At 42.3% G+C, this 22,860-nt stretch overlaps 2 protein-coding genes across 3 annotated transcripts; both read right to left on the bottom strand.

Moving 5' to 3' along the window:
- Nucleotides 1-741: 741 nt before the first annotated feature.
- Nucleotides 742-14,130, bottom strand: LOC130198133 (segment polarity protein dishevelled homolog DVL-3). 2 transcript variants are annotated; one of them, XM_056421222.1, is made up of 16 exons: nucleotides 13,573-14,130; nucleotides 12,127-12,196; nucleotides 10,099-10,214; nucleotides 9,329-9,441; nucleotides 8,613-8,748; nucleotides 7,757-7,847; nucleotides 7,554-7,623; nucleotides 7,209-7,348; nucleotides 6,603-6,679; nucleotides 6,393-6,460; nucleotides 6,134-6,283; nucleotides 4,135-4,266; nucleotides 3,590-3,757; nucleotides 3,253-3,456; nucleotides 2,115-2,251; nucleotides 1,760-2,026 (listed from the first exon to the last, which is right to left on the bottom strand). In XM_056421222.1, the coding sequence occupies exons 1-16, from the start codon at nucleotides 13,731-13,733 to the stop codon at nucleotides 1,856-1,858; spliced, it is 2,004 nt and encodes a 667-aa protein (XP_056277197.1). In that variant the 5' UTR covers nucleotides 13,734-14,130; the 3' UTR covers nucleotides 1,760-1,855. The 2 variants fall into 2 exon arrangements, with proteins under 2 accessions (XP_056277196.1, XP_056277197.1); XM_056421221.1 differs by lacking the exon at nucleotides 2,115-2,251 and having other exon boundaries at nucleotides 742-2,026.
- A 938-nt stretch (nucleotides 14,131-15,068) lies between these two features.
- Nucleotides 15,069-22,791, bottom strand: copb2 (COPI coat complex subunit beta 2). Its single transcript, XM_056421614.1, has 22 exons — nucleotides 22,702-22,791; nucleotides 22,162-22,299; nucleotides 21,926-22,012; nucleotides 21,489-21,615; nucleotides 21,250-21,398; nucleotides 20,890-21,036; nucleotides 20,531-20,630; nucleotides 20,277-20,419; nucleotides 19,927-20,126; nucleotides 19,680-19,790; nucleotides 19,501-19,589; nucleotides 19,300-19,406; nucleotides 19,057-19,200; nucleotides 18,747-18,877; nucleotides 18,325-18,532; nucleotides 17,992-18,102; nucleotides 17,591-17,805; nucleotides 17,348-17,486; nucleotides 16,996-17,133; nucleotides 16,812-16,889; nucleotides 15,864-16,007; nucleotides 15,069-15,514 (listed from the first exon to the last, which is right to left on the bottom strand). Exons 1-22 carry the CDS (start codon nucleotides 22,702-22,704, stop codon nucleotides 15,419-15,421), a joined length of 2,805 nt encoding a protein of 934 aa, XP_056277589.1. The 5' UTR covers nucleotides 22,705-22,791; the 3' UTR covers nucleotides 15,069-15,418.
- Nucleotides 22,792-22,860: the final 69 nt, after the last annotated feature.

Below are 22,860 nucleotides of genomic sequence, written 5' to 3'. Positions count from 1 at the left end.
CAGGCCTTGTTATGATAAGCCACAGAGGCAACGGGTCAGTTATTTATTTCCAGGGAGTTCATTCATGGTTATGTGTGTTACAGCTAACGGTATAGCCATTATACAATTGATTAGTGGCCGTGTTGGCGTGTTTTCCACTTCCGGTCTCGCTCCTCGGACAGCTGCTCTTTAACTCCCACCTTCGCTAAATGGAATTAGGAACCCTTTTTTCTGTGGGGAAACAGGATTTTTTTCTTATTATTTTTAGCAAATTGTTGTGCGCGTTGTCTTTTTTCTATTCTGCCATGCAGAGTACATCTGATTAAGTACTCTTGTATACATCTATAGCTATCATCCCTGTTTTTTATATTCTATTTTTTATTCTCGTGTGTTTAGTTTATTGGTGCTGCTACTGCTACGACAAATTTCCCCTTGGGGATTAATAAAGTATTTATCTATCTATCTTTCTAAACTCTACAGAAATCTCCCCCTCAACGCACAGGGTACATTTAGCAGAGGGTCATTCCGTTCTGAAGCCGATCTAAAAGAGCACAGGCTGATATTTTGCACGCAACCACATCTGTGCACCAGATTGCCTAACCTTCACATTCCTGATCTTGGACAGTCTGGATTCCACTTCCTTTAAATGCAAACGTGACCTCACGTACCATGAAAAAACAACCAAAAGAAATAAACCATAGTTGCATATTATGGCTTCACAAACATATGCACACACACAAATAAAAACACGACACAAAGCAGCAAAGTTAAGTCATAAAACTATATTTATAAATAAAAAGACATTTTTACTTGATAAAAGAGTAGTGTGAAAGACATGGTCTGAATTTTTCCCCCACCATACATTATCACAAGACAGAGTCTGAAAATGCTCTGGTTAATATGAAAATGCAGTTATGTAGTGTAAAAATGACTATTGAAGCTGGATGCTCACGTTTAGCGTTTAAAAATGAAACTAGTTGTGACCAACTACGTATATAATAAATCAAACACATTCTTACAGTAAGGACTGTGGTTCTCGTGCACTACATACATTTTTTTCCATTTCTTTCTCTCTTAAGTCAAGCAAACATTTAACAGGTCTGAATAAGGTTAACAGTTAGTGTTCATTTCAGGGTTTTTCTTTCTTGTTAAGAGGTCAGTGAGTTAGAATTGAAAGAACAGAAGGGGGAAGAGGCTTCTTCCTCTCAGTTTTGATGTGGACAGCACAGCGGGAGAGCAGAGAATGTGAAGATAAGGGAGGTAGAGAGAAGGGAAGAGTGAAGAGAAAAACAAATGAAAAACATCCACAGAAATGCGCTGCGTCATCTTCCTCAGTAGTCCGTTTACGCCGCCTCACTCCCTCTCTTTCTCTTTTTCCTTACACAAACTCTTGCCCACTGAGGAGCGGAAACTAAGAAAGGGGCTTTGGTTCCATCTTGAGTGAGGGTGTTTCTTCGCTGAAGAAAGTATGGTAACCACTACTGCGAGGAAGAAAAGCACAAAGAAGGAGGAACATTTTCTCTCAACATACACAACAGGGTTGGCTGGTTCCATCTCTGCTTTTAGGAGAGTGGAATCAAGGCCTTGGGTTTTTGCAATCTTCCCTCCCCCATGTCCTGTCATGCTATCCTTCTCAGTTTTATAATGACGCGATGAAGCCCAGTCTGCTACTTATTGGCCTACAACCTGCGTTACATCACGTCAACGAAGAACTCTCCGGCATTGCCCACCGCCATGCGCAGAGACTGGCGCGAGGCAGTGAGCTCAGGGGGCACAGAGGGAAGCTCTCTGCCTGGTGGGGCGCCAGGTGCAGCTGTGGACAGCGGGGGCTGGGGTGGCAGGCCAGGGGGGCCGTAGACGAGCCCCGAACCGTAGGCTATTGAGTGGGAGTTGGCACTGCGGTGGCTGCCAGAGCTGCGGACGCTTCGTTCACTAGGGGGAGCCAGCGAGCGCTCGCTGGGAGCTCGCTGGCTTCTGATCTCAGTTTCGCTGCCACTGCCGCCCGACTTCCGCCCCTCATTTTTACTGCAGTTAGAGCCACTGCTTCCTGTAGACAGAGCAGAAGACATGATGATTATCTAAATGTAATACACATGTACACCACATTTCGTTCGTGACCTATATGAACCACTCACTCCCATTTGGGTGACAGAAGTGTACGCAGGCAGACGTGACCCAGTTTGTGGGGGACTCTCAGGAGAGCTGCGTGACGAATGCAGACATGCTAACGGAGCCTTCACTGCCTTCCACAGGCCGGACAGCTCGGTCGTTACTGAAGGCAATGACATGTTTTCATTGTATTACCACAAACAGCCTGCCGCTGTCAGAGGCAAGTTCTTCAGACAAATCAATTCAAAACCACTACTGCTTCTACACTTAAAGGAACACTCTGATATTTTGATTTGTATTCATACTTGTTGCCATCAAACCCAAAGACGGATTAAAATGTGCATATTAATATCTGCAGCTTTTAGACAGGTGGTTCTGGGATTAGTTTAGCACCAACTGTGAAGGCTAGAGAGAAAATGCAATAAAATAACCATAAAGCGACTCCAAAATCCCCGTTGCATCTCATAATCTGGTTAACTATTAGCAGTACATTCAATGCCAGGTTGCAACCACACAATGACGACTGGATGGCTGTGATGTTTGTGCAGAAAGTGGGTCCAGCTGTTCGTGGTCGGTAAATATATCCATTGCGTAATCAAACTGTTCCTAAAATCCACAATGTCTGGTTTTACATTTCTACACATATTAAATCAACAACAGAAAACACACGTGAATAAAGCATCTTTGGAGCGGTTGGATTGAATATGTTTTACTCTTGTTATAACTAGGTTATTCTCTTCATGTCTTTGAAGTAAGCTGGACCTACAAGTGGAAAATAAAGTGTGCAGATACAATTTATGTTGATTTTCTTTTTGGATAAGGCAGCAACATGTATAATGTTATATTATGTTAAATAGTAGTAACGAGTAGTATTATGTTAAATTTCTCTGTGGTTTGCACATAACAAGAAATGTCGCGGTAGCGAGCATGAATTCACATCAGTTACAATGACAAACATATTTTTATTGTTTCTGTATTACCCTCTTGTGACCTCTGCCTTAAGGAATTGGAGACCAATAATATATTTAGATTTTCACTTTCAGCTAACAGAAATCTTTAATATGGCATTCATTTAGTTCTCCAACAATACCCCACCAATTGCTCTTCAATACGGGTTGAGTCTACTGGCGATCAACACCAGCACAACGTTCTCATGGCACTCACCGCTGTGCTGGCTTCCTGCACTGCCAGCGCCTGGTCCGCCATGGAAGGGCTGTTGCATGTCGTATGGGTGTAGAATGGGGAACTGGTAGGGCACAGTCATGGGCCAGGGGGCTGCCCCAGGATGAGGCAGAGGGGGGAGAGTGTCCTGATCTGAGGCCCCCCCACTGGAACCATCATGTTCATTGAGTGACAGATGGGTCATGTCTGAAAGAGAAAGGAGAACGGGTTTAGTCTTCCACAGGGCCACCCCACTTACAGAGATACAACTGAACCACAGCACCGTGTGGAGACTTGCTTTTAATGACAACTCTCGAGGCACATCTTAACATCCACTTACTGCCACAGAGGTCTCCAAAGACGTAGTAGCACTGCTCAGAGAAGGTGATCTTATTGACGGTGTGGCGGATGTAGCCGGCTTTCAGCAGGTTGCTGGCGTATTTACGGGCTTCTCGACGATCTGAGAAGCCTTCCACGTGATGAAAGAGCCAGTCCACCACGTCGGAACCTGAGGACACAAAGACACACACATCTTAGGGTCACCACAGGCAATGACTATTTCATGATATAGAATAAATATCCACGATGATTTGAAACTTCTATATTTATGTGACATTTATCTCTCCACAGCTGATTTTGAACTATTTCTCAGAAACAAAACCAACTTTTTTTCTGGATGAAATAAAGAATGTATTATTGCTACGAAATGCAACTTGGAACTACATTGATGGATTATTGGGATGATTATGATTCATTCTGAATTGCTACGAGAGGCTTTCACTGAGACACTTACAGAAAACTATGCTGAGCTAATAAAGAACCGAGATGGGAGAGCATATTAATGACGGAAAGAATAAATGCAGGATCACGCTTTGACAGACGTACCGATGAAGGCATTTGCGATGGTTATCTTGAGCCACATCCTATCCCGCACCTCCAGACCTGACTCCGGGGAGGCCATGGCCTTAGCAACCGTTCCCATGTCGCTGTGGATGGAGAGGTGAAAGTCATCGAATCCTGAAAAAGAGGAGAAGACATGTTGTCACGGGAGCTGAACCATATCCTCCTCTCAGAGTTGAAGTTGTTTTATAGTTGATTCAAAACCACTGCACCTGCTTTGAATCACCAACAACTTATTGCACACATATCCAAACTGCTGGTATATTCTCTTGTGTTTCCTACTAATGTAATCAGAGCACAGCTTTGTGCCGTCACTGTATCTTTGACAATTCCAAAAAAGTTGATCAGTTTTTGAATTTGCCCAAAATAATGTTTGATTTTCTGTGGTTTGGACTGTAATGCGACCGGTCATGAATCAGAGAGATTAAGCTGGATATTTGTCTGAACTGGACGCAACTGAGCTGGTCTTCACACAACCGAAATAAAAACCTGATCATAACAAATAAAATGTCCTCTTAGAACAATGTCACATGGTAACATATCATCTCTAGGAGGTTAGCTGCATTGCAAGAAAAGATGTGTTGTTATCTACCTTTAGGTGTTTCCCCTCAACCCGTTTAATCCATCACAATCAGTGATTGCCTTTATTTCCAAGAATTTCCCAATAAAAAGGGTACGATTATCTTCTTTTGTAACTATTGTATAATAATGTTATACTTAAACTTAATTAGGGGTTGGCTGTAGCTCATGGGGAGAGGGGTTGTCCCGTAACTACAAGGTAGCCGGTTCGATCCCCGCTAGTTGTATGTTGAAGTGTCCTTGAGCAAGACACTGAACCCCGGTTGCTCCCCGGGTCAAATGAACGGGTCAAATGAAGAGAAGAATTTCCCCACTGTGGGATCAATAAAAGTGTCCATTAATATTAATAATTTAATCTTTTTAGTTTTCAATAAGTTAACAGGCAGAAGTACATTATTGACTCCATTTCAACATTCAGTATTTTACATTTTCACCCATACTTTTCGCATTTACAAACGCATTAATATTTCAGTGAAAAATATGCACATTAACCCAACTTCCCACCTAGTTTACAGGTAATTCACATTATTAACAGCCGCTGCAACATTTATGCTAAACTCGCCCTTTTAAGTGACTGCACTGCATGTTGTACTGTTGACCCGATCTTGTCCTCGACATACTTCTCCCTGTTTGATGTTTGCTTGTAGACAGAAGCAATTGAAGCACCAACTGAACTGATATTTTAGATTGCAGACATTTTTCTCCAAATAAACGCCACTGTTGCTGCACTTATAATTCCTTCTGGCACCAACACAGTTGGCCAATTATGCAAAGCATATGAAAAATGCACCACTAAACCATAAATTGTAGCTAGAAATGGATCACTGGAAATGTATGTTCTGTCTGAAAGGGGAAATCTCCAGAAATGTGAATCATCAATTTGGTCAAGTGTGTTGAGAGGAAAGATTCTTTTCTCCTGAGAGAAAGAAACAACTTCCCTTTTCTTCCAAAGATTATAGGGAAGATGAAAGTGGTGAGTTATGGCCTAGTTTTGACACGGGTTATTGAGCAGATGGAAGCTGTGAAGCCGTACACAGTAAAAGCTGGAACAGAGAGAGGTTGGAGGAATGCAGTGAGAGGGCAGGGCCCCACTAAACAGAGATTTACCGTCACGTCTCAGGACGATACTGATATTACTGCACTTCTGTAGAGCAGAAGGGGGGGGGGGGGGGCTCCAAAATGAAAGCTGATTGATCTTAAAGTAAAAATCCGGAATAACAATAATCCTGGAAAACTTCTTGCCTCCTATCAAACATAATAGAATGTCTTTAAAAAGGCAGAAGATGTCAATTGCAACATTGAGCGTGACTCTTAGTCACCTCAGAGTTATGGTGAGGTGTAAGTGGTTTTGAATAAAAGTGCCTTGATAAGAAGCAATAACATGAGGCTGCAGGGGGTGACTCACGTTCAGTCTCAGGGATAGAGCTGCTGATGGAGGAGCTGGTGGAGGTGACGGTGCTCATAGAAGGGCTCATGCCATACGCAGGGTATACCCCAGTCATGGCCGCCGTGTGGGACACCCACGCAGCTGGGTCAATGGGCCGGATTGGCTCACCTATTGAATTAAGCATAGGATTAAACACTTACTTAAACTGATGGTTCCACATGTATTCATTTATTGGAATTAAAAAGGGAAACAAATAATAAGAGAGACAAGCACTCACTCCTGGGCAGAGCGAAGCAACTTCGAGGGTTTGGGTCCCAGCACTTGGCCACAGTCAGAGTGATGGTACTGGTGAACAGCAGACACAAAGAACAAGCTCAGCTTTAACTTTACTAGGATTCAGCCATGTTTTGCATCCGTGTTTTAAGGAAAGAACATGGTTGTATATGCACAGATATCCTTGTATAATGTGGGCCAGTTCGCTGCTCACCCTGGCTTGTGCACAATGTCCCTCAGTACTCGAACTGCATCGTCATTGCTCATGTTCTCAAAGTTTATGTCGTTCACCTTCAGGGATAGAAATGACAGAAAAACAATCCCTCAAGATTTGTAAACATGCATTTTCACAACAGTTTGATTCATTATGTGAACAAGGGACAGGCTTAAGTCAACCAACATGCTATATTCCTATTATAGAACAATGTATAACACTTTCACAGAGTTAGTTATTCCAACGATTCTCACGACACAAAGCGCTTCGCTGGAAGTTCAACATGGCGAGCCATATAAAAAATGTGGAAATGACGTTGCAATAATAAACAGGTAAATTATCATTAAAGCCATAAAGCTGACCGACACATCTTGCCATAGAATAAGACACTTATACAGTTTACTGTAATGTTATTGAAATGACATGCATCCGTGGGAAGACAAATGATGGGAACACTGCCTCATGCAGCATGTTTATCCTTCAAGCAGGTGGCACTAGCAATCGCTGCAAAAGCGACCGACCGACAGACTCTGTTGGTCCAAGTTATGCACAGACACACACTTGTCGCTGTCTATCTTTGTCTTACACACACATACAGACACACACCTGCAACAGCATGTCTCCAGGCTCTATACGTCCATCTGCAGCCACAGCTCCTCCCTTCATGATGGAGCCAATATAGATGCCTCCATCTCCCCTCTCATTGCTCTGACCCACAATACTGATGCCCAAAAAGTTGTATTTCTCTGTGAAGAGGGATCAGACAATGTTTATTCAAGAGGGAAGTGAAGTGAGCAAAGACGGAAGAGGTGATCAATATGGATGAAGTGACCTGCATTTGCATATTACCCTGTCTTGTGAAAGAAATGTTTTTACTTATAAGGAGGTGTTATTCTCAAGAAATGTAGACTCAATTCATCCCAACCAATCTAATTGCGTTTTGTGACTTACCCATGTTGAGCGTGACAGTGATGATGTTCAGAGACATGGTGGAGTCTGTGATGCTGCTGAATGACGACGACTGGAGAGAAGAATGATGGAAATAAGGAGGAAAGAAATTAAATATGAGAAGAAGAATCAAAAGTCACAAACTAGAACACAATTTGAATCAAAGAAGTCTGGGGTAAATTTGCAGTCCACGTGTGCCGTCTCACCCTGTCGATATTGGAGGCCTTAGGTTTCCGTCGGCGACGGCGGTGTCGTCTCATTAGACGAGAGGAGCTCTGCTCAGTGGAGCTGCTAAATCTAAATACAAGAAAATAAGAAAACCTCATTGTTTTAGAGACTATTAAACACATATGAAAATGTGTCCTATATGACCAAATATGTACTGCTATATGACATATTAACGAAATATATTATACCATATACATTCAGTTATCAGAAGAATCTTTTATTTTATTTTTAAACCTGAATGAAAAAATTAAAAAGATACAACCTATCCTAATGTATATAGAAATACCTGGAGAGACAATTCCCCCATTTAACTGGTCTAAGCATCTAATTTAATGGTACCTACATAAATAAATAACGCCCTTTAAACACGTTTTTTATAATGAAACTGGTGCTTGCCAAGAGTCAGGAAGAGCTTTAACTGTATAATGGAATCCAACCCACTTAGTTTAGAAGTTATATCCTGACAGACAGATATCAGTGGGACCAATACGAGACATTTTGTTCAGGCAAAAATCCATTTATTTCTGTGTTGGAGGGAACCACATGTACGGATGAAGCTGTTATCCAGACCTGCATCAACGGGGAAAAAACATCCTGGCAGATGCCTAAAGACTGAGAGCAGCAGCGTCTCTAAAGTGGGTTGGAGATTTTACAACGACTCCTGGAGGAGAACTCGAGGGGGTGACCACAAAAACCACCAGACAATTAGACTGTGCTAATCCCTGGCCAAACCCATCATAAGTAATTGCAGATGCATTCCTCAATGCAAAATGCCATTTCTCTCTGGGAACTGAACTCAATGAACAAGCCAGGCAGTTACACAGGACATCTGACCTGCTGGTTGCGTCATCATCTTCTGAATCAAAACAGGAAGTTGACTCCAGCTCGCTGCTCATGAAGGACGAGCAGCTGTCGTATTCGGGGCCCCCGCGTCCAATTGAACGCGACGAGTAGCCGTTCTGCTTCCCACCTGCAGTGAACAGCGTCAGTCAGGATCAAGCACATGGACAGATACACATTTTATTTCAAAAGATAAGAGCTTCGAGTCAGTCAGGTGTGAGATTCTTCTCTTTGTGCTCATCCAACATCGTCCCTCTTTAAACCACGCGTGTTCCCTTTGATCACTATCTAATGTCAAACTACTTTCAAAATAACATTAGATGAATCTTCAAATTGTCTCAACAAATTGTGACACTCCCACATCATTGTAGCTTATTCATTAGGATCAAAATGATATATTGGCGACTGAAGCGCACCTGTTGTTTTCCTTCACCCTCCTCCGACCATTACTCAAAGCAGTCATCAAACCTCTGCACAAGCTTCCCGGTTTACAGAATCTGTGATAGTGACAGGCTGGCGATGTGTCGCTATGCCACGATGCGTACACTCGGGTTAGTTTTTAATTTGTGGCAACTCATTTTGCTGATGCTAACCACTGCCTCCACGGTAAAACCCTTAATTTAACCCACCAGATAAATGACATTGCCGGGTTGTGAGATACATACAGTACGAGAAAAACAATAACACAAGACAGAAAACATCGTTCTGACCGTGGTCGTTAGTGTGTTTGCGTCGCGGCTTCGCCTTCTCTCTCCTTTGCGACACCATGGAGCCGGTCTCCGTGTCATTGTCCAGACTGTCCCGACCACTGGCCGCTATCCCACTTCAGACAGAGACGATGCACAGACATCAAGAGTTAGTGTTTAAAAAAATTATTATATGGTTATCAAGAGCATTTAGCTCATTTAACAGCCACTTATACAAACGTTTATATCGAATGCTTCTAGTTATAATTATATGACAAACTGTGTTGAGGATGAAGCCTTCTCTTAGTCAGTGTGGTTGAGGTTGCACACCGTAGTTTCACACCGAGTGGATTGTTGCATTGCTTAACTTATTTCAGTCTGGCTTATTTTTCACTTCTATCGTGTGTCTTTTACACACTTTGCATTATTTGCAGATGAAGCAAAATGCGCCTACAATTGTGAAAACTGTCAATGACAATACACTTTTTTAGGAAATATATGACTTGTGATATGTGATCAGTGCTCTACATCAACTTCAGGAATGAAGATAATCTAATGATAAAAGGCTGGAAGAAAAAAGGTAACATTTTATTTCCTCCTAGGGAGTAAAAAGGTGTCATTCTTTTTCATTTCCTCTGTTACTGCAGTTATTAGGAAACACAGGAATCATTTACACAGAGCCAAACACAAAGTACGCATGGCATCTTTCTCCTTCACAAACACACACACAGTTACACAAAATCTCACTATTGCACACACAAAGAAATACACCCGACTTTTCTGAATTTACTGACTGATAAGAGGGCGGTCTTGAATCTCCGATGCCCCCAGTCCGCTCCAGAGGCGGAGCCGCCTCTGGACTGTCTGCCACTGAGCCTGCATCTGTGTGGGCCCCGTCTCCAGAGACCAACTGTCAACAGACAAGAGCCAGGTCAGTCAGAGGAATGAGACGGACACTCGGAAGAAAGCAACACTGAACGACATGGAACAAGTGGGTTTACACTGTGTGTTTACACTGCCGAAAGGCTCAGCAGTAATTATGGACTGTTAGGAGACTACAGTGTCTCACTCAATTTAAAAATCAAGTTGTTGTCGACTAATTTCCTGCTGACAGAGCAAAGCTATCCAAAGGCAGCTGTGGATTCAAAGAGTTTAGACCGACTGTGTGCCACCATATGCGTCTACCTGTCCGTGTTGCCCACTTTACTAAAGCGTGGAAAAAGTGAGATCCAATGGACCATCGTCTTCTCTTTTACTTGTAGCTCATTGCAGTGAACATTAGTCCTGCTCATTTCATAACATTTTTGACATTCTGCCATAGAAGTGTAGTTCTTTGGCATATTGGATATTGTCAATGTTAGAAACATGTGAAACTGTTTCTCACTATTAGCAGCAGACACAGCTGGGTAAGACTATAATTAATTTAGTTCAATTTAATACACAGCATGTCCAGGATGCATCATGTCAGCATCACCATAATGTTAATCACACATTTATATTATATCCACTATGTTTGTCCATAACACACATTAGGGATAATTAATGAATGTTTTTATAATTTAAATCATAAAATGATATATCATATATTATTTTGACTATGAAAAGTCAGATAATTGTGAAAAGTGTTGTTCAGATGATTTCTGCAAAATTCTTTTTTCTTTGTCCGGCCAAATGCAAAATATTTTATTTCCGAGACTTTAAAATTAAAATCACATTTGAGGAGCTGGAGCCATGAGATGCTGCAGCATAGAAAGACTCAACTGTTTGGATTTGTACAGATATTATAGAGGTAATTATCCAGTTTAGAAATCCATTGTGTTTGTTCCGTTTAATTTTCAGTTCATAGGAAAAAGATGTTGGCGTGCAAAAAGGGAAGAAGTGCACTGAGATAAAGTGTACAGAATAATGTGATAGACAACAGCTGGTTTATCAGCTGACAATAAAGAACAGGCCAGATTGAGGGTGCTGGTCTGTTTGATGATGTGGTGATAGTGAGCCAGGCCCATGGACCCCAGAGAACAACCAATCACATCACAACAGATAAATGGCAGAGACAAACAAATGGATACACTGCAACAGAGATAACGTTTGATTATTCATGGAAACATTTCAACAACACCCGAGAGATCACATGACTCTCAAATAAAACCGCTAATTATAACCACACAGTAGTAAGTTAACCAAATACATTCACCTTTCACATCAATATACAGAGCACTCTTAACTTTATTTCCACCCAGCTTGTGAGATTCAATCTTCCTATTAGAGGACATGCAGTGAGGCTCTTTGTTATGGGGTATTTTTCCACTATCCTGTGATTTCACTTGTTTTAACCCAATTTTAATGACGAGGAGAGAGGAATGGAGAACCAGCACCAGATGTCTCTTGTGTTGTGGAGACGGTAGAATTACTGCTCAGATCCTCTAAATGAGATACTGCATGCAAGTACATGTATGCAGGTCGGCAAGTGTTGCGTGCTGTTACGAGCATGGGTGAGGACTCATATAAAATTACTTTTAAATGATTGCAGTTCCATTTCTTTAAAAGTGCTTTAAACAGACAAGGATAATAATAAAAAAAAGAGTATTTGCATGTTCCTGGGATCATTATCCGTTAGGCAGACGAATAGGGCATCTCCATAGAGACGGAGTCTGAATGTGCTTCCTGGCCAACAGATGGGAACCATTGTTATACACACATGCAGACAGCTGGCACACAGCCACTTAACCACAAACATACAGCAAACAAAGACACAGCTACAACAACAAATAAACAAACCAGAAAATTATAATTGAATAAAATGGAATGTATTTTGAACCTACCCATGACACCACACGTCCATTAAAACAGGGCAGTTTAGCATTGTCGTCAGATATTTCCTCCTTTACCACCCTGTAAAGAGAACAAAGCCGTTTCAATAAACCTTAACTAACACAAAGGCACTCTCAGGGTAATAAACATGAGGCAGGAGAAAGGCAACACCTCCATCAGGAGGGACCGACAACTGGGAAACCCAATCCTGATTTAATAGTCCACTCACTACACTGTTGTTACACAACACAATTCAAATGCATCCCTTAAACTGTCCTGCAAAGATAAACCTGTTCCTTCCTACTTTTTGGCCGATATCAGAATTAACTTTAAGCTAATATATAATCAAGTTGAGGAAACAACCTACTGGTGTGTTTTTAATAATTTCAACTGTATTATTTATTTAAACTTTCCCAGTTAATCAATCTTCAACAGACTGTATGCTTGAAAGAACCAAGACCAAATCAGGCATGCATGTATTAACGAGTGCCTCAGACGACTGGCGATGACTAGATTAGCTGTGCCCTTTCAGACAAGAATGAATAGGGATGGTCAGTGAGACGTTCTTTGAAAGTCTTGGTAAAAGGGTCCATGAGTCTCTATTCCAGTCTGACAGGTTGGTCAATCTATACCACCATTTGCAGTACAGGTTTCAATAGTCCATTAACTCTTCACAGCATGAATAGCTGTGGGTCTTTTCAAACACTTCTTTCCCACTTGCAAATGTTACATTGTTGTTGCCCCACCCTAGTTTGTGTTTAGCCCCAAACAACTTTTCTTTTAAATAGTACATTTCCCCCCTTTTGTCTCTGCAGAAGGCACTGACCGAACATAAAACGTCCCCTTTTCCACCAATGTCTTAGCACAAAAGGACACACTCATAAAGCTGCCATGGTGACGAGCAAGGCATTCCTGTGTCCAACTCTGCATTCCTCAGGCTACCAGACGACAACAGCGGGGTCCCGCTGGACTCACTGAACTGTCCGTGTACATTGACATTAGCTTGTTAGCAGAAATGTCCCCTACATTAGCCCCCACCTGACATCATAAACGGCTTATTATCAGTGTTATCAACTACCTCTATTGCCACTTTACCGAAGATACGTTCAGGTACGTCAGTACCTTCCACTGGTGTTCGTGAAACTGACAAAGACCAAACTTGGTCACACAAAGTGGAGGCACACGACGCGCAGGCTGGCCACACAGGCAATGTAAACAAACGGGGTCGGGACGCTGAGCAGACCCGCTAACGCCGCGAGCTCGTCGCTAGCAGCGAACAAAGGAACCGCAAAGCCAGAAGCTAGCTAACGACCAACCGCCGGGTAACGTGACCGCATCGGCGACAACCAGCTGAGGGACGTAACAACGACGTTAACGTTAATCCAGCTGCACGAGCGTAGAAAACCCCCCGGTGTTGTGCTGACCCCATGTTAAACACAATAAACCCTTTCAGTTACCCGAAGTCATCGTCCATAGATTTGAAGAAGAATTTGTAATTTGGTTTCTTGAGGACATTTTTGAAGTCTGCCAGAGTGACTTTGTCCGCGGGCACCGATAGTTTCACCAGATATGGCGTCTCTTGGCCGTCGAGGTGGTAGATGATTTTGGTCTCCCCCATCTCGGACTGCGGCTAAGGCGACGCAGGCAGGGTGCATCAAGCCGAGGGCCTGACAGGCTCCCTCTCGGGCCCCGACTCCCCGTGGCGATGGCAGCGGCGGCTGAGCAGTGGTCCTCCCGGCTCTGCCTTGTTGACCTCGCGCTACTCGCTGCGTAGCCCCGGTTCTCTTCTCTGCGCCAGCTAGCTAGCACGCTGGCCGCTATTAAAAACAGAAAAGGCACCTTGCTCTTCCACAAAGCGTCCGACCAACGTCCGCGGTTCGCGTTAGTTCCCGTTTTATCCAACTTCCGATATGGTGATAAAGGCTGATAAATAAGTGGAACGGTGTGAAAACGCAGTAAAGCTATACAGTCTCCGTAGGTTCGCGTTTCCCTTCTCGCTAGCTGCCAAGCTCGGTACTTTGTTGCACACGAAACTAAAACACAAATGGTCCGAGCCTGTCTCGGAGGGGCGCCACCCACAGGAGAGGAGGAGAGTGACAGCTTGTAAAGTCACTGCAGTGCATGAGCCCCCAGAGGCGGTCATACGGGAAAGGACATGAGGCCCCTACAGCCTGAGGGGCCACCCTCTAGGGAAATGGTATTATATAATGTGGGATTAATGGCTCAGAGATACATTGAACAAATACATGTTGGTGAGAAAAAGCCAATTTTCATTGACCTCGATGTAAAACATCATGTGGTCAATGAAAGATGTGAAGGAGAATTCCTAGGGATTCAGGAAAAGACAACACGGTGCTCAGAGAATCTTAATTTAAACCCTATGGTGGAAGTCACAGTTTTGCCATGGTGAAACTACAACAGAGAAGGACTACAAAAAGTGCATCTAAAACAAAGCCCCATGAAAGGTATTGTAAATTTGTATGCAGGTAATATACAACATTCCTTCTGTGACAGGCTGCTCACTCGTGGTGAGAGAAACCGGAGCTCCTTCCTAATCCGTCCTGCTGCTGTCACACTTACCAAGCAATACTGCCCCTAGTAGAACATTCACTCATGTACATTCATAAAACTGTTCAATATCAATATTTCCTTGTGTAATAATGTAGTTTCAACAGTTCAGTTCGTTTTTGCTTAAGTTTAATAATTAATCTTTTTTTGTTTACTGTGTTTGTACAATAAGAAATACACAAGCTGACACAAATATGATTCACCCCTAATTAGTAACATTAGATGGAGGGCATGACGCAACTATAAACATGTAAATATGGAGTTAACTGGAAGATGCAACATTCATTCCCCTTCAAGCAAAGGATCTGTCCTAGAGCGACCGCTCGACACCTAGTCTGTAGTAGCGTGTTTTTACATCTAGTACAGAACACTCAAGACAAACCTGAATATGTACAGCAACTGAAGTTTATTGGACTGAATGAATTTTGATTTGCCATTACAGACATTGCAAAGCAAAGGGTAAATATACTATAACACTCAATGGACAGTTAGTGACAGTTTCTCAAACAATCAAATGGTGTACAAAATGGAGTCTGAAATAGACATGCGTCTACTCTTCTTCTGAGAATTACTGATATCATCTTCATCATCATCATAATAATCTACTTAAATCCTGCCACTGTAGTAGGCGGACATGACAATATAATATGTTTACGTACAAATACAAAAAAAGGGAAAGGGGAGTTTGGTCTCTTTAAATAAGCTCTGCAGAGTGCTGGGGAACAGAGTGGCGTCTCAGTCATCTAGAAAGTCTTCATCGAGGTTAACGTCTGTGGTGTCAATGTCATCCAGCTCCATGTTGTCCAGGTCCACTTCCAGCTCATCCAGAGTCTACATAAAGACACACACAAATCATTTTGTTTTCATTAGAATTATTTTTCTCTGAAATGTTTCATTTATTTAATCATATTTTATCCCGTAATCCTGTTTTTTATTTCATTTGATGTAAACAACTGAACTGTATCTCCTATATTAACAAAAAGGCACAACTGTCAAATGTTTTTCTATTTGAAATCAATCAACCAATTGCACGACACAATATTGGATCGACTATGAATTTATTTGATTAAGTGGCAGTAACCATTGTATGATCAATAAGAATCTAATTGTATATATATTGTTTCATTGTGAGAAACAAACACTATAATCAAAAGACAAAGCGAAGAAATACAAGTCCAACCTCTTTTTGTGACTGTGATAACTCAGGGATTTCCTCCTCCTCGTCTTCTTCCTCTTCTTCCTCTTCCTCGTGCACTGCTTTAGGAGCAGGTTCAGGCTGTGAAACTGCAGCAACTGGAGCCGCCGACTCCTCACTATCCCGTGTCTGCCGAAAAAATTTGTCAAATAAAGTTTTACTGGAAGTTTGAGTATTAATACCCATTGGTTCCTCTCGCTTTTTTTAATAAAAACTTATTTTTTAAATTTAGTTTTCAACAACATAACATTATGTATTTTCATACAGTCATTTTGAGTTGTATGTCTTGGTACACATGGTATTCAGGTACAGTGTACAACACAGAGACCCAGACAAACATCAAATGGTGCTCACTCCATGAAAAGAAGAGGGTAATGAATAGATTGCACAAAAGATAATTAAATACAAATACAAATAAAGTAATTAATTAAAAAAATAATTGTCCATTCCTGAGTGTAATAATAAGAACTTTATTTATATAGCACCTTTAAAAACAATGTTTACAAAGTGCTCCACAAAGAGTCAAAGCCAAACAATTGGAACAGCAAGAAACCAATATTACATTTACAAGTATATTTAAAATTAAAAATTAAATGGATCACTCAAAAGCTGCTCTATAAAAATGGGTTTTAAGAAGTGATTTAAAAGAAGTTACTGATTCTGCGAGCCTTATCCCCTCCGGTAGGTCGTTCCAAAGTCGAGGGGCTCTAACAGCAAAAGCACGGTCACTACCCCAGTGTAGTGTTGTATGTGCTATGTATGCTTACAGAGAGGATTGTGTATGATGTGTGTGCAGAGTAAAAGAGAGCAGTTCAACCAGAGGGTCGAGCAACATACAGCACAACAGTCTCGCTTTTAATGAACCATTTGTAATATCTTATTTTGACTGAAAACCGTGAGCTAAAATGAAAATGTTGGATACTGCAGACAAACCTTGGAGACAGCAGGAATGAAGGTTCCTTTGGGCTCGTATCCCTGAGCCTCCTCAAGAATATTCCTGTCTTCGTTGAGCTGAGAAATGTTATGTCAAATATAAGAGATAGGATTGAGAGAAAACTATAGAAATATTGACAGCCCACAACAGCTCATTTGTCAATGTAAAACTTGTGCAACTCACCGTGACGAGAGGGTATTCTTTAGCAGGCCTAGAGGTGCCCAAGCAGGACTCTCGGAGGTAATGCTCAGCAGCAAAGGCTTCTTTCAGCCCGGGGAAAAGATTCTCATACTCGGTGGGGTCTGCTAGAGACTCGGCCGCCTGTAATGACGAGCCAGGACAATGGGTCAAGAGGAAATATACAGATCATCAAACTCATATTCTGTTCACTCATATCTTTAAGAATCCTGTTAGTGTAAATTATATTTGCGTCCACCTCGATTGATGACAATTGTTTTCTTGATCTTAGTTTTAAAAAGGTCTTTGCTGTGTTAACATTTTTTCATTAAACGATAATGCTGATCACAGAACTGACCTTCGTGTTGACCGTGGCCAGGTTCTCCCTCCATAATTTGACCACACGGGACACCTGACTGGGCAGGTAGGTGCGAGCCAGGAAGGCCGCTTCAGGCAGTCGGTTTGTTCTGATCAGAAGCTCCAAACACTGATCCAGACTGGAGAAAAGACGACACGTTTAACAGTTACCGTATGTTCAATGTGATCAATACATATCTATTCCATAATTTGTCCACCAATGTCAAATTGATGTGGTACTCACTTCCCCTGCAGGAAGTAGGTCATGAAGGCCACATTGTTCTTGCCGTCCTTCTCTGCCCCCTCAGCCAACTTGCCCACCATTGTCACGTTACCGGAGGCTGTTGCGAGCAGGAGCAGGCCGCCGTAATCCTGAGCGTGGTGCAGGCACTCCTGGGCCAGGACGAATTGGCACTTACTGATCGCCAGCTCCGCCAACTGCTTCCACTTCTGCTCTGACTGCAGGGGTTAAAATGACAAATATTAGAAATGTACTGGACAGAGAACCTGACCAGTAATGGCCTGAAATGACAACAACAGTCAAACTCTTGTGAGCCATTGTGAATTGTCCACTGATGTTTTTAGAAGGCGTTTGCCTTGTGATACGTTGATAGAGTTGCCTCAATTTCCCTCCTATGCTCCTACCTCTGCCTCCACCGCCAGCTGGTAGGCGATCTTCAACTCTCCCAGCTGCAACGCCAGCTCAAACCTGTGTTCTGGGTCTGTGGACACAGCCAGCGCCTGCTGCTTGAAGCCCTGAAGAGACAAATAAACAAAACCCATCAGCTTACAAGCACACACTGTACCTTAAACCTGAATCCTTCATCAATTTAATATCATCAGAGACCACTGATGGTTCCCCATGCATCTTATCAAGTTGGTTACAACAAATATTACATTACATAAACTATAACGGTTTTGCAATTAAACCGACGAATGAAATAAATGAGGAAATAAACTGCTAACTTATTTCCTTACCTGTTTCTCCAAGAAATGGGCGACTCTGGTCCGCTGCTCTTTAGGAATTGTGGGAAGCACCTTGTCAGCCATTCCAAAGTCCCTCCTCATAACAGCAGTCTGGTACTCCAGGACGGAGACCAGCAGGGAGTAGCTAACAATGTTGAGCTCCTTGTCTCCAAGGTACAGACGGTCGTCTTTTGGTATGTAACCCAGCAGGTACATGGTTCTACATGGAGAAAGCGGTTTTCATAAAACATTCAGCATCCTTCACAGCAATCAAATACACTTTTACAGCTCAGATGTTATCTTTCTAGATATTGTATGCAATTGTGATTCATTTACTTCATTAAGCAAAGCATAAAGTTGCTTGAAAAGGCAGGTGTTACATTTTATTCAGCCAACCCTAACCTACATAAATTTAAGCTGAACTGTATTTGTACCTGTCAAGGTGAGCAATAGTGACGATCTCTCCTCCTACATAGTAGTTGAGTCTGTTCACAGAGCTGGTGTAGATGAAGCAGTCTCCTACCCAAAGTCCAGTCTTCACAATCTCCTGGATTTCTCCTTGGACCTGGACATAAAAACATTTCAAAAAATCATACAAAGTTGCTGAATTGAATGTAAGGTATATTTAATGTGACGAAAATACTTCTTTATTCTTTGAGTTGAAGCTATGACATGGAATAGAACTACGGGTACAACCAATATTAATTAGGATTTAGGAGTATTTTGAAAGTTAAAAGCACCCACCTCGAAGGCATCTTCAATACCATCCTCAGTCACTCCTTCATTGTTCTCTTGAGAAGCAGCTACTTTTTCTGACATATAACGCAGAATGAAAAAGGACTCTTCTGTAGCAATGCAGACCAGTTCACCAGAATCTGACCAGAAGATCTGGGTCAATTATTAAAAAAAGAGAAAGAAACAAAGTTACTAAAGTGACTGGACAACAGCCTTTTTAGGGCTTGAAAATGAAAAGTGAGTAAGTCTTACGTGTTTGGGCTGGATCTCAATGCGGCGGATCATGTCAGTGTTCTCCCAGTCATAAAATGCCAGGCCATTCATGGATCTTACCCCAAGCAAGAAACCTCCATAGATCCCTGAAAGGAAGAATGGGAACACACCCAGTGAGGAAGACAGTGCTATCAAACACATAAAAACAACAAGTTTACTACATAACAATGTTCACAATACCTTCAGCTCCAAAGTCCGGCTTAAAAGATTTCTTTTCTTTGAAATTTTTGAAGATTTTCACAAGACTGTTGCTTTCCCTGATGGCATATCTGTTATAGAAAAAAAGAGATTTGCAGTTAATTCTGATACAGAGGTATACATGAGGGAAGTGTCGCACCTATTTCCAACAGCATACTCACTCAGATGAGTCATGTGCCCAGGCAAACTCCTGTGCTGAGCCGAAGCTCTTGTTCCTCAAAGCCATGGCCGTATAGATGATATACTCTCCATCTCCGCACACCACAACAAACCTGGTGCACACAAAAATGTATAAATAAAAATATAAATATGCAACACAGGGATGCACAACAGTTGGTGGTGCTCATGTTTGAACCGTATCTGAAATATTCATAACCAGCCAACGGGTCCGGGTTGTGTGTAGCATACCTTCCATTCGGGTTATGCTGAATGGTTTGGGGGTAAATCTCACAGCTTCCCATGTCTTTAACAGCCAGCGGCAGTCTCTCTCCATCCTTGATCTCAGCGTCGCCCATGGCATTCAGGTTGGCTTGCTGTATCTCGCTGTGTTTAGCCCAGATGATTTTTCCGTTCGTATCCATAGACATTGCTGGCTCCTCGCGACCCACCTACGCAGCAGACGTTGACAGAGATAATTGATTCCATACATAATAATTAATCTTGATATCTTTTACGGATCAAATTCATTTGTAAGGGGATATAGTAAGGGCTTCTTTTCAATTAAAACACATATAAGAATCGCTCTCTCTTCTGCTCACCTTGATAATGATGCTGCCTTCATCGTAGCCCAGGGCCACATTGTTGGAGCCCCTGAGGCCGCACACACACCACACTCTCTCCATGCCGTAGTTCAGGGTACTCTCCAGGCGGTAAGTGCTTGAGTGCCAGATACGCACCGTACCTACAGAGGGAGGTAAAGTTGCATGAAGCAATGATCAAAGAGGCCATGAGGTGAGATGCATTGTGGGGTTGTTTGTGTACAGAGTTGAGGATGAGCGGGATTCCTGCTCACCGTCCTCTGAACCAGTAATGATGATGGGCAGCTCGGGGTGGAAGCTGACACAAGAGACATTCTGGGCGTGGCCTTCCAGAGTCTGAACACAGGTCTTGTTCTACAACACACAACGGAAGAAAGTTAAACATGTATATATAAACACAACGCCAAAGTTTGTAAACAGAAAGGATGGAGCTGGTCAATTAAGAAAATAAGTGTTATTTTTAGAACCATCAACTCTTTCAGCAAGCTGTAATTGTTTTTTTAACAAAAGGACATTAGCCTGTGTTTTACTTCAGAGTTTATTAGATCCATGATTTGTGTTCTGTGAATTATTTTTACCTTCTTGTGAATGAAGTGATGAAAAGTGTTCTTACCTGGTAGTCCCAGATCTTTACTTGGCGGTCATCAGCCCCTGAAATAAGGTAGGGCTTGTCTCCTCCGCTATAGTAGTCAATACAATTGACCCCTTTCTCATGCCCCTCCAAAGTAAAATTAGGAGACGAAGAGCCTAGTTGCCAAACCTGAAACACAGCAGAGAATTAATGCATGCACTTCAAAATACCTTTCGTTATAAGTATATCAAAAATGATATGTCTATAATTTTTTTTTTACGGCAAGAATGTGCTAAATTTATAGTTATTAAAAAGCTGTAAGGCAAAAGCATCTAGGTGTCCCACAATCCCAATAACAAGCTAAAATTAGTCGCAGGAAAGACATCAGCAAGCGGCCCCTACCTTAATCGTCCTGTCCAGGGAGGCACTGGCAAACTGGTTGTTGTCCTTGGGGTTAATGACAATCTGCATGACATAGTGAGTGTGGCCCTCAAACACCTGGCTGCATGACCACTTCTTCTCCCAGTCCCAAAGCTTGATCAACATGTCATCTGCACAGAAACACGTATATCAATACATATGCATTTGAGGATGCAGAAGAGGATGCTACCTATGATAATATGATAAGTTTACGAGCTTACCACTGCTGGTAAGGATATAGGGCTGGGTCGGATGGACAGCGATGCAACGGATGTAGTCAGAGTGGGCCTCAAACATGTGGACACGCTCCAAGGTGTTGTAGTTGAACACTCGGATCTGCATGTCATCCTGCACAGGGAGAGAAACAAATGGAATATTAGCCGAATACACAACAAAAGACAAGAGTAAAATACATTCCAACATAAGCAGTTTGTATCTGCTATTAAAGTCGAACACAATGAGAACAATTTAAAGCAAGACTATCAGACAACACTGCCCAAGCGTTCACTGCCCACGCCCACACAACACACAAACAACACTAATTAAACACATTTAAACTCATACTCTCAGGTTTATACGAATAGTTTGTTGAACTGCTGGGGTTATGGATGACAAAGGTCACAGTCCTGAACCCAATGGAAAAATGGATGAAACTCACCGCTCCGGTAATAACCCAGTTCTTCCTTGCCACAAATTTAGCGGCTCTGACAGGGAGGTCACATACTTCAAAGGTCTTGACGAGAGTCTGGAAACAAAGAACATCGCTGAATCCATTTGCAACAACATCATCCCTGCTTGTTTAGGTTTGTCAAGTCAGTTTTGGATAGATATTTTTTGTAAATCTGCGTTCCGTAATGCAACTTTGTGCGGGTGGCCCGTTGAGGCTGATCCCACCTGTGTTTCGTGGTTCCACACACAGACACTGCCGTTGTATAGACTGGCAAGCATCCATGGCTCAGTTGGGTGAAGGTCCACACTCTTCACTCGGTCTGACCGAGCCGTCAGCCTCCGCTTGATGTCCAGCCTCAGAGGCTGTAAAGACAGAGGACATCAGGGTCTTTTCCTTATTACGTGGTCATTCCGCTAATGGTTTGGTGAAGACAATAACATTGCAGGTAGCTAAATGACCGTTAGCATGCTAACATGAAGCCATATAGATTTCATTCATTCCAATAATCCTAAACATCCCGTCATAATGAATTCGACAACTGACTTAAAACTAATGTAGTCACGTATAACGTAAGCTTACAAACATCCGTTGTTTAAAATATAAAAATCTGTTAGCGACAGGTTATCCTGCTAACTCAAGCTAGATAGCCGCTAAGATAATTACAATAGTGCATGTTTATTTGACAATTCCCCTGTCCTTATAAACATAAAGAATGAGCCTGTACGGAAACAAACATACCTCGGACTATTGTAAATGTCTCTTACCATGTTTTATCCCCGTGTTGTCACAATGAAATCAGTTAAATGAGAAATGATCAGTTGCTGGAGAGCAGAGCGCTAGACACTGACGTGGAACTTCCTGGATTACAATCTCGCGTGAGTTCGAGTCGCGCTCTGGAAGTGGTGACGCGCCATGACGCGTTC

This window comes from Pseudoliparis swirei, chromosome 8 (assembly GCF_029220125.1).
Source record: "Pseudoliparis swirei isolate HS2019 ecotype Mariana Trench chromosome 8, NWPU_hadal_v1, whole genome shotgun sequence".
Lineage (NCBI taxonomy): Eukaryota > Metazoa > Chordata > Actinopteri > Perciformes > Liparidae > Pseudoliparis > Pseudoliparis swirei.
Note: the sequence above shows the minus strand (reverse complement) of the source record. Positions and strands in the feature narration are given on the sequence as shown.